Source organism: Vipera ursinii (genome assembly GCF_947247035.1).
Source record: "Vipera ursinii genome assembly, chromosome: Z".
Lineage (NCBI taxonomy): Eukaryota > Metazoa > Chordata > Lepidosauria > Squamata > Viperidae > Vipera > Vipera ursinii.
The window spans coordinates 19,461,137-19,475,984 of NC_139517.1; the positions used below are offsets into that span (position 1 = coordinate 19,461,137).

At 40.4% G+C, this 14,848-nt stretch overlaps 1 protein-coding gene across 2 annotated transcripts; it reads left to right on the forward strand.

The window, feature by feature from the left end:
* LOC310648841 (sulfotransferase 1B1-like) lies at window positions 1-14,079 on the forward strand. Of its 2 annotated transcripts, none has more exons than XM_083376903.1 (7): window positions 1-394; window positions 1,924-2,052; window positions 2,140-2,237; window positions 2,338-2,464; window positions 7,299-7,393; window positions 12,160-12,340; window positions 13,840-14,079. In XM_083376903.1, the coding sequence occupies exons 1-7, from the start codon at window positions 214-216 to the stop codon at window positions 13,947-13,949; spliced, it is 921 nt and encodes a 306-aa protein (XP_083233029.1). In that variant the 5' UTR covers window positions 1-213; the 3' UTR covers window positions 13,950-14,079. The 2 variants fall into 2 exon arrangements, with proteins under 2 accessions (XP_083233029.1, XP_083233030.1); XM_083376904.1 differs by lacking the exon at window positions 13,840-14,079 and adding an exon at window positions 12,444-13,485 and having other exon boundaries at window positions 12,160-12,410.
* Window positions 14,080-14,848: the final 769 nt, after the last annotated feature.

The window sequence follows — 14,848 nt, forward strand, 5'->3', positions numbered from 1 at the left end:
TTTCGTAGTGCTGAACTCTCCTGAGGCAATACTGATGAGAAGAGAGCGGAGCTTTCTGCAAGGAGATTAAAAAGGCTGTCAAGCGGTGCCTACAGACAAGAGGAGCGAGGGAAGGCTTTCCTTCTGGGAGAATAACTTCAGAAAATCTTTCAGAAGAGAGCTCTTATTTACTCGGAGAAGAACTGTACAGCTTTCAACCCTGAAAGAGGCACCATGGCTGAAAAACCAGACTACAGTGATTTTTTACATAAGTATTCAGATGTCTTTTATAGGTTTCCGCTGACGTTGGTCCACGGAATCCCCCTGATGGAACATATTGCAAATCAGTGGGGTCCTATTGAAAACTTCCAGGCAAGACCAGATGACTTGATCATCTCAACTTATCCTAAAGCAGGTGAGATGTTATGGGGCAATATAGCAGAGGGAAGGTGCAAGGACAAAATTCAGGAAAGTTTAAGAGAAGAGTTTAGCCCTGATCGCACAAAAAGGTAACAAGCCAATCTCAGATGTGGAAGCACTATTCAGATGTGACAAACAGCTCTTAGATCTGGGATGTGCGGCATGTGCTGAAAAACTGGGAGTAATGCATTTTTCCTCGCGCCTTTAGAATTCTTTTTGGCTGAAGGGTTGTCTGCCAACCGGTAGATTTTTCATGAGCATTTCCAGGATTGAGCAGATTTCCCACAAGAGAGCCAGGTCTGTGCTCCTGTTTTCATAATGCTGGAATTGCACATTGGGATTAACCAGAACCAACCGTTCTGCACTTGAGTTTCATAAATAGGTGTTTATATGGATTAAATTCCATATGATACTTCTCAAATACCTGAAACCTGTCATTCTATGGAAATATAAGAGGTTTGGTTTTTTTTAATAAGTCTGCTCTCAAGGTTTTGCTTTTCAACACATTGGATTAACTGTCTCAGAAGTGAAAACTGGGCTATAAGTGAAGGTTGCCAATAGGTAATTGTACAGCTGTAGGTGCCCTGCTTGTTAATTTGCGCAGTACTATTTCAAAATGCATGAAACAGAGAAATGGGAAAATAAGGAGCTGTGATAATCATAGGACACTTTTCTGTCCCGTATTCTCTAAGCTTCTTTAGATGACCTCAGATGCAATAAATGCCTCCATTCAGGAAACTCCATTCTCCATTCTTCTTTTTCCATTTCTACTCTCCAGCGAAATATATTCTGTTTGCGAGAGCTTGCCAAGTCCTAATTGGGCTGCTCGGTTCCCTTCCCCTTCCACATCATTTGCTGTATGCTATTTTTCCAAAAACTATTTTTATTTTCACAAATCTTGGATTTCCCCCAATTCTGCTGATACTGTTCTGTCATGTGCAGGTGGTGCTGTTTTAATTCACATAAAACAGAATATTTATTTGTGCTGCTACATGCAATAGTACATTTGTTGAATGATGAATATTAATATTGCACCACTGATACAGTTTAGTCCAGGGGTGTCAAACTCAATTTCACTGAGGGCCGCATCAGCATTGTGGTTGTCCTCAAGGGGCCAGGTGGGTATGGTCAGGGTGGGCGTGGCTTACTGGGTAGGCGTGGCTAGAGTGCGTAGGGCCTACTGGGTGGGCATGGCCAGCTCTACATCGTTCGCATCAAGGGTGCCTATGGGGGCCTGGGCAGGAGTGGGACAGATCTGAGGGTCTCTGGCAGAAGGAGGGTCTCTGGGCCACGGCCAAGGCAGTGGGGGCCGTTCCCTCACTGTTTCCAGGATGGCTTCGGGGGCCACATGAAACCACTTCGCGGGCTGGATCCGGCCCCCGGGCCTTGTGTTTGACATGTCTGGTTTAGTCTATAGGCAATATGTAAGGACGTGGGCCCAATGTCATGAATTGTAGTTGGGAAAGGGGATTTGTGCTGTCACCAAGCGATTGTCCTAATTATTTCTATCCTCTGGGCTTTCAGGTACCACATGGATGCAAGAAATTGTGGATCTGATACTGAACAAAGGTGATTTGGAAAAGGCACACCGGGCCCCCATATATGTGCGGATCCCATTTCTAGAAATCTGCTCTCCGCCTCCTATTCCTTCTGGTAAGGCCAAGAAGCATAGCCATCCTCATGTCCGGCCCTAGGTTTTGAATACACATGTTGTCTTCTTCTCTGCTTCTCCTTCCTCAGGAGTTGATAAATTGGTGAATGCTCCATCTCCTCGGGTGATCAAGACCCACCTCCCCTTCCAGCTTGTCCCTAAAAGCTTTTGGGAAAATAAGTGCAAAGTAAGTTCATCTAAGACTCCCCTGTATCTTTGTTCCCCTCCTCAGCCCTACTCTACTGCCTTGTGCGTGCGTTATCACTCTCTTTTCTATCCCATCACAGATGATCTACGTTGCTCGCAATGCCAAGGATAATCTGGTATCCTATTACTTCTTTGACCAGATGAATTTAACCCAGCCAGATCCAGGGACCTGGGAAGAGTATGTTACAAAATTCATGGAAGGCAAAGGTATTTTGATACCAGTGGCCAGCAGGATTCAGAGACAATAGCTCAAGCCACTCTGAAATGCCAAAAGTGATTTTTAGAGTAAATATTAAAAAGTAACATAGATACATCACATCCATTCAGCTTGCCGGGAAGGATTCCCCCCAAAATAATATGGGAGGGACCTCCCTGAGCAGGCCTTACATATCTTTCTAAGTCTTTTGAGCTGTACCACAGTTCAAAATATCAGAATGGAAGGGATCTTGGAAGTCTTCTAGTCCAATCCCCTGCTCAAACAGGAGACCATTCCAGACAAGTGGCCGTTAAAAGCCTCCAGTGATGGAGCACCCACAGCTTCTGAAAGCAAGCCATTCCACTGGTTAATTGTTCTCACTGTTAGGAAATTTCTCCTTAGTTCTAGGCTGCTTCTCTCCTTCATTACTTTCCATCTGTTGTTTCTTGTCTTGCCTTCTGGTATTTTGGAAAATAGGTTGACACCACCACCCCTCTTCTTTGTGGCAGTCCCTGTGGGGATTGGGGATTGCTTCCTTTTTATACTTTTCTTAAGGAACAGTGAGGGCACACAGTAGTACCTTATATACTGTAAGGCATCTTCTTCAGCAGACAACATTTGGGGATGGTCTGATGGTTAATTTGGTCAATATATTGGGGAGTCCAACAGCTAACTCTTTGCTGAGAATATTTTTAGGGGAAATATTTCTAGTATCTAGCCCTTGGCTCCCTTCCTTAGCAGGTGTCAGAGAACTTGGGTTGTCCCATTTATCTTAATTAATTAAGCAATACTGTATAGATTTAAAAGCAAAGGTGATTTATCATACAATGATGCAATCACCAAAGCTTGTTCAGCAATTCCTTTGAAATGCACACGTGAGGCATTTGCAATACCGACTTGGCTAACCTACAAGCAATTTGCAATAACTGATTGGAATATCGATCCTATGTAGGCTGAAGGCCAAAAGTGGATCACATCTCCTTGCCAGTCTTATGAAATGTCACCAACAAAATTTTGTTTTGGGAGACAGGTTCTTCATGGGGAATTTATTCTTACTCAGGCCCTGGAGAGAAATAAAGATGATACCAGAATTCTGTTTTGGAGGCAGAGAATTGCAATGTTAAGCCAATGGTCTTTACCTTATACAGAACTGTTCTTGAATAACTACTTGGAAAATAAGAAATGCTTTTCTTTTCACGTCTGGTGCAGTCTCTTTCCATGTCGTTCTTGTAGCCTGTCATTTTTTAAAATCCATTTCTGGATCAGTCTCAGTCTTGTCCAGCAAAATTTGCTCCTCTTCTATAACATCTTTTAAATACAGTCTATCTATAGAGGCAGACAATCTTAGAATTATTGTCTTTGATCCATATTGTATCCTTCAATATTAAAATATTTTCCTGCATTCTGCATTAGTAAGTCAATTTCAAGTGTTCTTCTCCTTAATTGTAACATTTGCAATTCTAGTTCTAGTTCTGATGTCCAACCTTCAAAGTCTCACCCTATCATGTTTGGTTTTTTTTTAAAAAAATCAAAGCAAAAGCATTTTCCCACAGGAAGAATTCTTATAATTAATTCCAAAATCCTATTTCAAATTCACCTGGACCTCAGTCCATTCGTAATTTGATAAAATCAAAATTCCAATCAACCTTTTGCTGTTTATTTCCCCCCCCCATTGTTTGAGTCCTTAAACTTTCATTTAAAACTTGTTTTGCTAACAATTGAAGGAAACTCACCCTGAAGAGTAAAATGCTGATCCAAAAGTTCGTAATAGCTAAAAAGCAGTTAACAAGTGATTTTGAAAGTGATTAGAAAAGTAAGTACATAGAGGCACTGATCATAGTTTGAGAAAGGTGGCTATTCTCTCATCTCCTAGAGTTCTAAAACTACCAGAGACCGCTGTCTTGTGGTCTTCTCATGAGAAGCAGCTGTCTGGAGTACCTTTGGGTGATCTCAAATCCTTCCCTTATCCAGAGATGAATTACAAAGAGTTGATCTACACAGTAATTCTTCATTCCACCATGATTGTTGGCTCTGTATTCAGTTTATTATTCTTTCTGTGGGTAATCCACTTCTAATATCCTGCCCTGAAAAATGTAAAAGATTTCCAGGCAGTCAGGAGGAGTTAAAACTGACTCAAAGGCTGCCAAAAGTTTCTTAACTGTCATCCACACCTTTTTTTCCATAAGCTGATTTTCTCTCATCTGCTTCCTCCTATGTTACCTATCCTTTAAGTCACTGGGTTTAATATTATTTGCTGAAAAATAGCAGTGCCAAGGGATTTGTTGTCTCTACAAACCTTTCAGGAGTCACGTTGTGTGTGACTTTCAGACTATATTGTGTACCAAATTTTAATTTGTTTAGAATAAGGAAACTCCATCCTAAGGTAGTTTTTATTTCACTGCAGCACTGGATACTGGCTCAGAACATAATTTTTTTATTGGGAACTGCTGATAACCAGGAAGCCATTGGCTTTTTTAGTTGACCCTTGTTCTATTAACTGGCAATTATTTTTGAAGTTTCAGAGAGAGAAGCATGTGTCTCAGTCCATTCTGGAGATATGAGGTCTGAAACCCCAAACTCACTTAACCAATTTAACCTGCTTACAAATAATCTTTTTTATTATTATTATTTCTGCAAAACATTGAGCCATAGATCAATCAAATGGTCTGTGTTCACACCTCCTTGTTAAGCCACTAAAAACAGCCAAGGTTGAGAATAATCAAGCTTAACATGGTGTGTAAATGCAGTTTCTAGGCTTGTATGAAAACAATCTTGGCTGCAGAGATGATGCACTCACAATAGTCTTTTTTCATCTGTAATTAATTAAAGTAAAGAGTTTTATTCTATTTTGTGTTTGATTTCTTTTTCCATTGCTCTTAAAACTGGTTTCTATTAGGGAATAGTTCAAGTGTGAGTTGAAGGAGAAAGTGTTTGCAAATGTTATATTTTTAGGGAGAAGGGTTTCACTTAGGGCAATAGAGCAGATTGATCCATTATACCAGACATGTCAAACTCACAACGTCATGTGACGTTGCACAACGTATCGGAGCTTTTACCCCATTGCCGGCAATGGAGTGGGTGCGGTTTCCTTGTGATGTGTCTGGCCCGCAGGCCAGCAGTTTGACACCCCTGCATTATACATATACACAAACTTTCAGTTGCATAAGAAGCATGTTTGTTTTACATTTTTTAAATGTAAGTAACTTTTGGAAATTACTGTTCTCATCATCGGTTCCATGATTCTTCTCAGGTGATGCTATTTAGTTAAAATATGTGCAGGTGAGCTTGATTTAAAATATAAATTGTTCCTAAAGTGTATATTCACCTATGCAGATTTTAATTAAGCATTAGAATGATAAATGAATTATGACTCCAGTATTATATGTGCAGCTAAGAAAGGGGGTTTTTTTGTTCAGTTTTCAAACTAAGAGCCTACATTACCTTTTGGATAATCATTCAGGGATTAGTGTCAGCTGAAAATGGGAAGAGTAAGAGCTATATCTCCTTCTATGGTTGGGGCCTTGACGAGGCGAAGGGGCTTGTGGGGGTAAATGAAATTGTGGGCTATGTCGTCAGATGTGTATATGTCCAGAAGGGTCTCCCAAGGCAAACAGGCCATGATAGATATCCCAAACTAACAACAATCATCACATCTGCCAACCCGCATTGGACCAGCATGGCAGATTATGGTCTATTCCAGGGGTAGGCAACCTTGGCTCTTTTATGACTCGTGGACTTCAACTCCCAGAATTCCTGAGCCAGATGCTGGCTCAGGAATTCTGGGAGTTGGAGTCCACGAGTCATAAAAGAGCCAAGGTTACCTACCCCTGGTCTATTCCTTCCGCATGCCAATACAACCTCAAAAATGGCCCTCACCTCAGGACTGTATTGGTTGGAAACATGCAGAAGAGGCCTTCATCCTGCAGTGGATAGACAATGGCTAAAATGATGAAGAGTCATATAGATGCCTCTCTTGCACATTCATTTATGCCCAATTCACACTATATGCCACTCATTGTAATCCTTTATCCATTGCAGGCAGTCCTCGGCTTACAACCATTTGTTTAGTGACCATTCGAAGTTACGGCACTGAAAAAACTGACATGACTAGCTTTCACACTTACGACAGCATCCCCATGGTCACATGATCAAAATTTGGGAGCTTGGCAACTGGCATGTATTTATGGGATAGCAATAGCAATGGCAATAGACTTAGACTTGCATACTGCTCCATAGTGCTTTATAGCACTCTCTGTAACCCTTTTAGCTGGCTTGAACAAGCAGAGTCAATGGGGAAAGCAAGATTAGCTTAACGACCGCATGATTCACTTAACAACTGCAGTGATTTCGTTTAACAACTTTGGCAAAAAAAGGTTATAAAATGGGGCAAAAGTCCCTTAACAAATGCCTTCTTAGTAACAGAAATTTGGGGCTTTATTGTGCTCAAGGAGAACCTGCATTTCATCACTTCCACTCTTCCATTGATTCATGCCCCTTTCTGTTTCATATAAATCTGTCACCCTTTTGTTCTTTTTCATGCCTCCCATTCCTCCCATAGAAATACATTCTGTACATGTACACTATGTACAGGTATTTCCTTTCTTTTTTTTTACTTTCTCTCTACTCCATTGAGCTCAAAGTCTAATTCCCATAGCTTTCCCAATTACTTCTCTCTTTTGCCACATTTGTTTTGGAAACCTTATTGGGATATAAATGCCATCGATTCCTGTGAGATTGACAGGTAAAGTGACCATGCATTATTGCGCTGCTTTTTTGATCAACTGTTTTTTATTAAATGAACGATGATCCTTGTTCTTTTTCCGTCTTCCTTTATTTGTGACTTAGTTCCCTGGGGATCTTGGTATGATCATGTGCGGTGTTACTGGGATGAGAAAGATAATCATCGCATTCTCTACATCTTCTATGAAGACATGAAAAAAGTAAGTTCCAAGTGGTAGAGAAACAAAATCCACATAAAAGAGGAAGTTCCAAGTGACAGAGAAATCCTTTAAGTGTTGTACAATCTTAGGGATTAGGCAAAGATCTGAATCACAGTTTCTTAATAGTTTCAGTAGGTTATTATTTTCATTTCCTGCTTAAGGGATTTCAGAGGTACAGTATTTCATTGACTTTTGTGGAAAACAAGATGCTGTGCTAATCAGTAGCCTGGTGCCAGTGATTCTGCCAGTTCTCAAGCAATGCCTACAGCAGAGGTCTTCAAACATGGCCCTTTTATGACTTGTGGACTTCAACTCCCAGAATTCCTCAGCCAGCAATGCTGGCTGAGGAATTCTGGGAGTTGAAGTCCACAAGTCATAAAAGGGCCAAGTTTGAAGACCCCTGGCCTACAGCATCCAACAATTTTTATACACACCCACGGCCACACCAGCGAAATTTCATGAAGTATCTAAACCTCATAGCTTGGGTAAGAATGAAAACTTCCCGATAAGGATGTTGAAATCTTATGAGATCATAATGTTTTCACATTAAAGATTATGAAATGTTATTTCCTTTTTTAAAATAGCATTTTTTAAAAAAAAAATGTAATTACAACAGCAAAACAATAAAACCTGTTGTAATTGGAAAAAAAGAAAAAAGGGAAGAACAGAAGGTGCAAAAAAGGATGAAAAATAGAGCAAGAAATAGAAAAGAAAAAAATCAATATCATAAAGAAAAAGAAGATAAATATATAAAGAAATTACTTGCCACCTTTATCACAAATGTAAACAGTTTTAATAACTTCTCACCTGCTCTTAAAATAAAACAAATTCTTCCCATATCCCATCTCTTATCTTATTAACAAATCCATAAAGTCCATTAAGAGATAATAACATATTGAGAGCCAATTTGGTCTCATGGTTAAGGGACCACCAGGCTAAAAACTAGGAGAGTGTGAGTTCTAGTCCTGCCTCACCCATGAAAGCTGACTGGATGACTTTGGACAAATCACTCTCTCTCAGCTGATGATGTCAAGCTAAGGTGACAAGCTGGCTGGTCAATTCCTGTTGTAACCAAATGGATTGAGTCTCAGTTGAACTGGGGGGAAAACAAAACAGTCCTTGCATTTATGGGGAAATGCCGACAGTAAAAAAATAAGTAAGTAAGCAAGCAAGTAAATGAATAAATAAATATTTTAACTTTGCTCACATACACCTTTACATTCCTTCCTTTTATTCTAACAATCTTAATCTTTAGTCCCCTCAAATAATTTTGTAGAATTTGATTTGTTTTCAGTTTTTATTTGTCCCTTCCCACAAGATTCTTCAAAACTTTAATGAGCCTCTTCTGTAATTGCAATCTAGCAGAATTATCCAGATCACTCTCTTGGCTTGTTATTTGTATATCCTATTAATTATTAATTAAGACATAAGATATCATATCTCTAGTATTAATATCTTTTTTCATGTCACTCTTGTAGTCATTCTAGTAAATCCACATTCAACTCAGTCTTCATCTTGTTAAGATAGAACTTGTTCCATAACACCTTTTAGACACAGAGTGTCTTTAGAGGCAGAAACTCTTAAAATTAACTTTTGGATAAATTGTTCAAAAATATCCTTTAATGCATCCAATATTAGAATATATATTTTTCATTCAGAAATTGTAAGTCAAGTTTAAGTGTTCTTCTCCTTTAATTGTAACTTTTAGTTCCCTGCAGTGTCCAATTTTTAAAAACGTAGTATTTTTTTTTAAAAAAATACTTAAAAAGTATTTTCCCATGGGAATGATCTCTATAATTAATTCCAAAATCTTATTTCAAATTTATCAAGACCCTTAATCCATTCGTAACTTTCTAAAACCAAAGTTTTAACCATCCTTTTGTTGTTGATATACTGTATATGTATATATATATATATAAAATATGTCAATCCTAAGGTTCCTGATAGCTGAAAAGCAGTTAACAAGCAATTCCCAAAAGTGATTAGAAAAGGAAGTTTGTGAACGCAGTGTCATTTCAAAAGCGCTGACTATGGTTTGAGGAACATGGCTTTTCTCTCATCACCCAGAGTTCTAAACTTCCCAGAGGACCGCTTACCCTGACGCGTCTCAAGCCTATCTTTGAAATCTAGAAACTATAATTTTCCTCTCCGGCAGAAAAAGTCACTAAACTATTTCATAGAAACTTTTTAAGGGACGTCTCTTACATTCCATCCGAGACGCTATCAGCCATGAGAGTGAGACTCAGCTCCAGCAATTATTTCTTTGCAGTATTAGTTAAAATGGAGAGCTTACTCGTTATTGATCACTCTCTACCATTTCACTCCACACCTCTCTCCCATTTGTGACTTGTGTGCCAGGCTAATTTTGGATTTAGTTTTAAATTAGGGTAGATCTGCATTCAGAAATAGCCTGACCTGTCACAAATGTGGAGTACTTCTGCACTTGTGAACTGTTAGGCAACTTCAGAAGGCTAAGCACCGGTGGTGGGATTCAGCCACTTCACACCACTTCGGCAGAACCGGTAGCTAATTTTTTGTTGCCCAGGCCCAGAATGGACTTCCGGAAGTGGCATCCACACAGAGAAACAGTTGTTCACATATTTGAATTCCACCACTGCTCAGCACCATTCCAAGGAGTCCACCTACAAACATCCTATTCTGTGTTGTTCACCTCCTCCTACCCCTAAATTAAGTGGCCACTTTTCTGCCAAATGACACTTGGTGGGAGAGCATTAAAGCCAAAAAAGGAATTCACCAATTACTGTTCTCAGTTTAAGGCATACCAGGATAAGATGATGTTGCACGAGCATTCAGCTGTGGTGTAGTCTCTAAAAGTTGTGCTGGTTGTCGATTCGATCGTTGACTATTGCTGGAAGTTATGTCGTTGTTGGCAAGAGGTGATGCAGTTTGAAGTGTTGACGCACCTGCTTCTGGGCGTTGAAGAGGTGCTGACCTGTCTGTAGGAAGCACAGCTGACATATCTGCTTCTGGGTGTTGAAGAGGTGCTGGCCTTGGCAGGCTTGGGGCTTCTGTGCTATCTGTAGGAAGCACAGCTGACGCACCCGCATGTTGGCATGGAGAAGGTGTAGGCCTTGGCAGGTGCAGTACTTCTATGCTGTTCGTAGGAAACACGGCTGACGTACCTGTGCTGTGTTGTTGAAGAGGTGTAGGCCCTTGCAGTTCTGTGGTCTCTGAGTGGTAAGTGGGAAGTGCAGAGAATGCACTTGTGTTGTGGTGCTGAAGGAGTACAGGCCTTTGCAGTTCTGGGGTCTCTGTGGTGTTACGTTTTTTTAAATCCCTAAGAAGAGCAGCAGTTCTAGCCTTGTTATAGCAGTGCAAAATATTATGCCTGAAGACTTTTCTGCAGTTGACTCAAAGACTAGTGAATTGCAATCTATCTGGAGTTTCAACATTACTTTATACCATTGGGTAACTAATTTCCTGCCTGGATCGCCTGTAGATAGAAGAGTTCCAGAAAATCTGCAGTTTTCATAGCAATTGTAGCCAACATAATGTGTAAATACGGAAATATTATTTAGAGATGAAGAATGACTAAAATGATCAAGTTACTATTTTTTGTAACCCTGTTATAGATATGTTGAAATAGTTTGGGGTGAATCGGGGTACACTAAAGTTACTGGGAATGTTTTTGAAAAAGTCCATCATAACTTTGAACAGTCAATAAGTGACCAGTTGTGAGTTGAGGACTACCTGAATGGTTTAACACTGGAAGCTATCCTAAGTTGTAAAGTGTCCCACCAAGCCTTGAAGATTCTGGGACTTGGGAAGTAAGAGTTGTGAAGAAAGCCATAAAAGGCTAGGAGTAAAAGCTTATCCTCAACCCTCCATCCTCTCCATCTCTTTATCCCTTGTTTTCCTATTAGTCCATCCCTCCTCTTTCCCAGCCTTCACATCTTTTCGAAGTACACATTTATCATAATGAGACGTCCATTTCACATTGAAGTTGTTCTCACACACCTGAAATCAAATGTTGCTTCCTCCACGTTAGTGTCCAGGACAATTGTGAGATGCTAGGAGATTAAAAACAGGTAGCCCTCGACTTACAACAAATCATTTAGTGACCGTTTGAAGTTACAACTGCACTGAAAAAAGTGACTTATGACCATTTTTCACACCTACGACCGTTGCAGCATCCCCAATGGTCAGGTGATCAAAATTCAGATGCTTGCCATCCGACTCATATTTATGACAGTCGCAGTGCCTTAGGGTCATGTGATCAGCTTCTGCAACCTTCTGACAAGCAAAGTCAATGGAGAAGCCAGATTGACTTCACAACCGTGTTGCCATCTTAACAACTGCAGTGATTCATTTAACAACTGTGGCAAGAAAGGTCGTAAAGTGGGGCAAAATTCACTTAGCAAATGCTTCACTTAGAAATAGAAATTTTGGACTCACTTGTGATTGTAAGTCAAGGACTACTTGTATGGGTAAAATAGATCCAAAGGCCATCTGATTTGACTTCTGGAGGTAAAACCAGGGCTTTTTTTGTTATAGAACGTTCAGAACGGAGTTCCAGCACCTTTTTTGGATGGAACGTTGTAGGGTAGGCAAGGTGGGTTGTATGACATGTGTGAGTTCCGGCACATTTTTCTTTTACAAAAAAAGCACTGGGTAAAACTATTCCCCCCCCCATCATTTCCCTGCATCCTCTCACCAATCTGTTCAGCATCTAAGAGCATGCAGTGAATTAATTTCACACTGCTCACATTGTGGCCTTTTCCCCACCCATGCCTCTCTTCTGCTAGGATTTAGCCCGTGAAGTCCGCCGTGTAAAAGATTTCCTGGAAGTCGACTTGCCTGAAGACGTTGTTCAGAAGATAGTGCATAAGGCAACATTTGAGATCATGAAGGAGAATCCCATGGCAAATTATGATACTGTACCCAGTGCCCTCTTTGACAAGTCGAAAAGCACCTTCATGAGGAAAGGTAAGATCGAACCCAAAATGGTGGTTCTTTATTTGTAGAGTGACTTTCCTTAAAATAGAAGGAAAAGCAGGCCATTTAAACTAGCTTAAAAATAGAAAAGCAGGCCATTTAAACTAGCTTAAAAATAGAAAAGCAGGCCATTTAAACTAGTTCTAAGTCAGGAACCTTTATATCTGGAATAAGCAATGTTTTGTTGGCTGTTGACACTGAAGACTTTTGTGAAGTTTAAGGGCTATAGGATGGATGAAAACCCAGTCAAACATGGGGATGAGACGGCGATTTCTTGTTTTGCCCTGAGTTTGAGGGAAGCAGATGAAGTGGGAACATCTTTCTTTTGAAAAGATTAAGTCTGTTTTAGGGCTACATTCATTCAGCGTTGCTACATTTTACTGCCTTAATGTAACATGAAACAGTGTCAGTGATTTAAGAACCATGATTCAAGTGGGTGCTGGAGGCTTCAAGAAACAGATTTGGGGCAGCAGATTATCCACCTGCTTTTATATCAAAACCTACAGAGTTATCTTGTCTATGGGTCAAACCTTATAGCACCTAGCCCTTGGCAAGAGTGTGTATGTGTGTGTCCAGCTCCCATCCCATTCATGTCGGAGGCACCCTTTAAGGTTAAAAGGATTAGCCGGTGATGTCACCATTGCCTGGGGGATGCCCACGGGGGCTCCTTTCATGTCTCCGTCAAGGAGCTGGAGCGAATGACAGGAGCTCGACCCACCACACAGCAGCACTCGGATCTCGAATGCGGGCTTGCTAACCTCCAAACCAGCGTCTTAACCACGTGAGCCACCGCAGTCCAAATCTGTCAAGCTCTTCAGAGGAGTTGATTTGGGCTGCCATCTTGTTAATCCTTTCTTGGGAGTAAGTAAGTTGCACTTGTGAATGAATTTGCATAGGATATCTAATCCTGACCCAGAAGAACACATAGAATTAGCTATGACGCAAATGTTGCACACAAAACTAAAGCATGTATGGAAAACCATTCAGAAATCATACGATGTATATGAGAGATGTTCCAGGATTTGTTTTTTTTATTATTATTATGATGACCTCCAAGGTCCCTTCCTCCTTCTTCTTCTTCTTCTTCTTCTTCTTCTTCTTCTTCTTCTTCTTCTTCTTCTTCTTCTTCTTCTTCTTCTTCTTCTTCTTCTTCTTCTTCTTCTTCTTATTATTATTATTATTATTATTATTATTATTATTATTATTATTATTATTATTATTATTTTGCAGAAGCAGGGTAACTTCATCACTGGGACCCTACTACAAATTGTCTGGAGATCAAACATACCAGTAGATCAGTTCTGATCTGCCTTCTTTAGCAAAAGCTGGAGGGAACGGAAAGCTGCCTTTTATAAAAAAAAATATGGGTGGTAATCTCAGATCTTCGCCAAATTAGGAGAGAATGTGGTGGAATGGATTTTGCAGGTGTAATGCAAAACTTTTCTTAATCCTGAAATTCCCCTTATGTTTTTTTGTTGTTGTTTCCTCAGGTACAGTTGGTGATTGGAAGAACTATTTTACAGTGGCTCAAAGGGAAGTATTTGATGCACATTACCAGCAGAAGATGAAAGGGACAAGTTTACATTTCCAGGAAGAATGACAGTCTCAGGAAATTATCCTCTTTGGGACTTGGTCAAATAGGAAAATGCAGTCCCATCCAGTGCACTGCTGTTGCAATAAATGAGTTTGCTATTAAAAATGAGGATGCAATGCACATATCAATGTGGGGGATAAAAGGCTCTGCAATGTTTGAGTGATTGGGAAAAAGGACCTGGATTCTCTAGATTAGGGATCCTCAACTCCTGGTCCGTGGCCAAGTACCAGGCTGTGGCCCATTTGGATCCGGGCCGCACAAGCAGCAGGCGAGACCGCTTTCACACAGAACCATCCCTTCTCTCCCCCCCCACCCCTCTGCTGCTGCTGGTTCACAAAGCCAGAAAAATTGGGGAGCGCTGCTCTAGATAAAATATGAAAAGCTAGCAATAAAGAGAATTATTTCTGTACTCAAAAGAAGAATTGGAGAAGGATCAAAAATCTGCAAGATGGCAGGCACAGAAGCAAGCGCTGCCCTTTTTGTAGATGCCACATACTTAAAGGGACAAGACTTTGATTGTGACAACCATTGTTGTGAGACTACTGCCCAGGGGGTCCTCGACTAACAACTATTCATTTAGCAATTGTTCAAAGTTACAGTGCCCATGACATATGACCCCTGCATCCTCCTCATGGTCATGTGATCAGAATTCAGACACTTGGCAGCTGGCATATATTTATGACAGTTGCAGCAACCCGGGATCACTTGATTGCTATTTCCAACCCTCCCAGTCGAATTCCGACAAGCAAAGTCAGTGGGGAAAGCTTAACAACTGTATGATTCTCGTAACAAAGACATGATTCACTTAAGAACCATGCCCAAAAGGTGGTAAAATTGGGCATGACTCACTTAACAACCAACTTGCTTAGCAATGGAAATTCGGGTCCCAATTCCGTCGTAAGGCT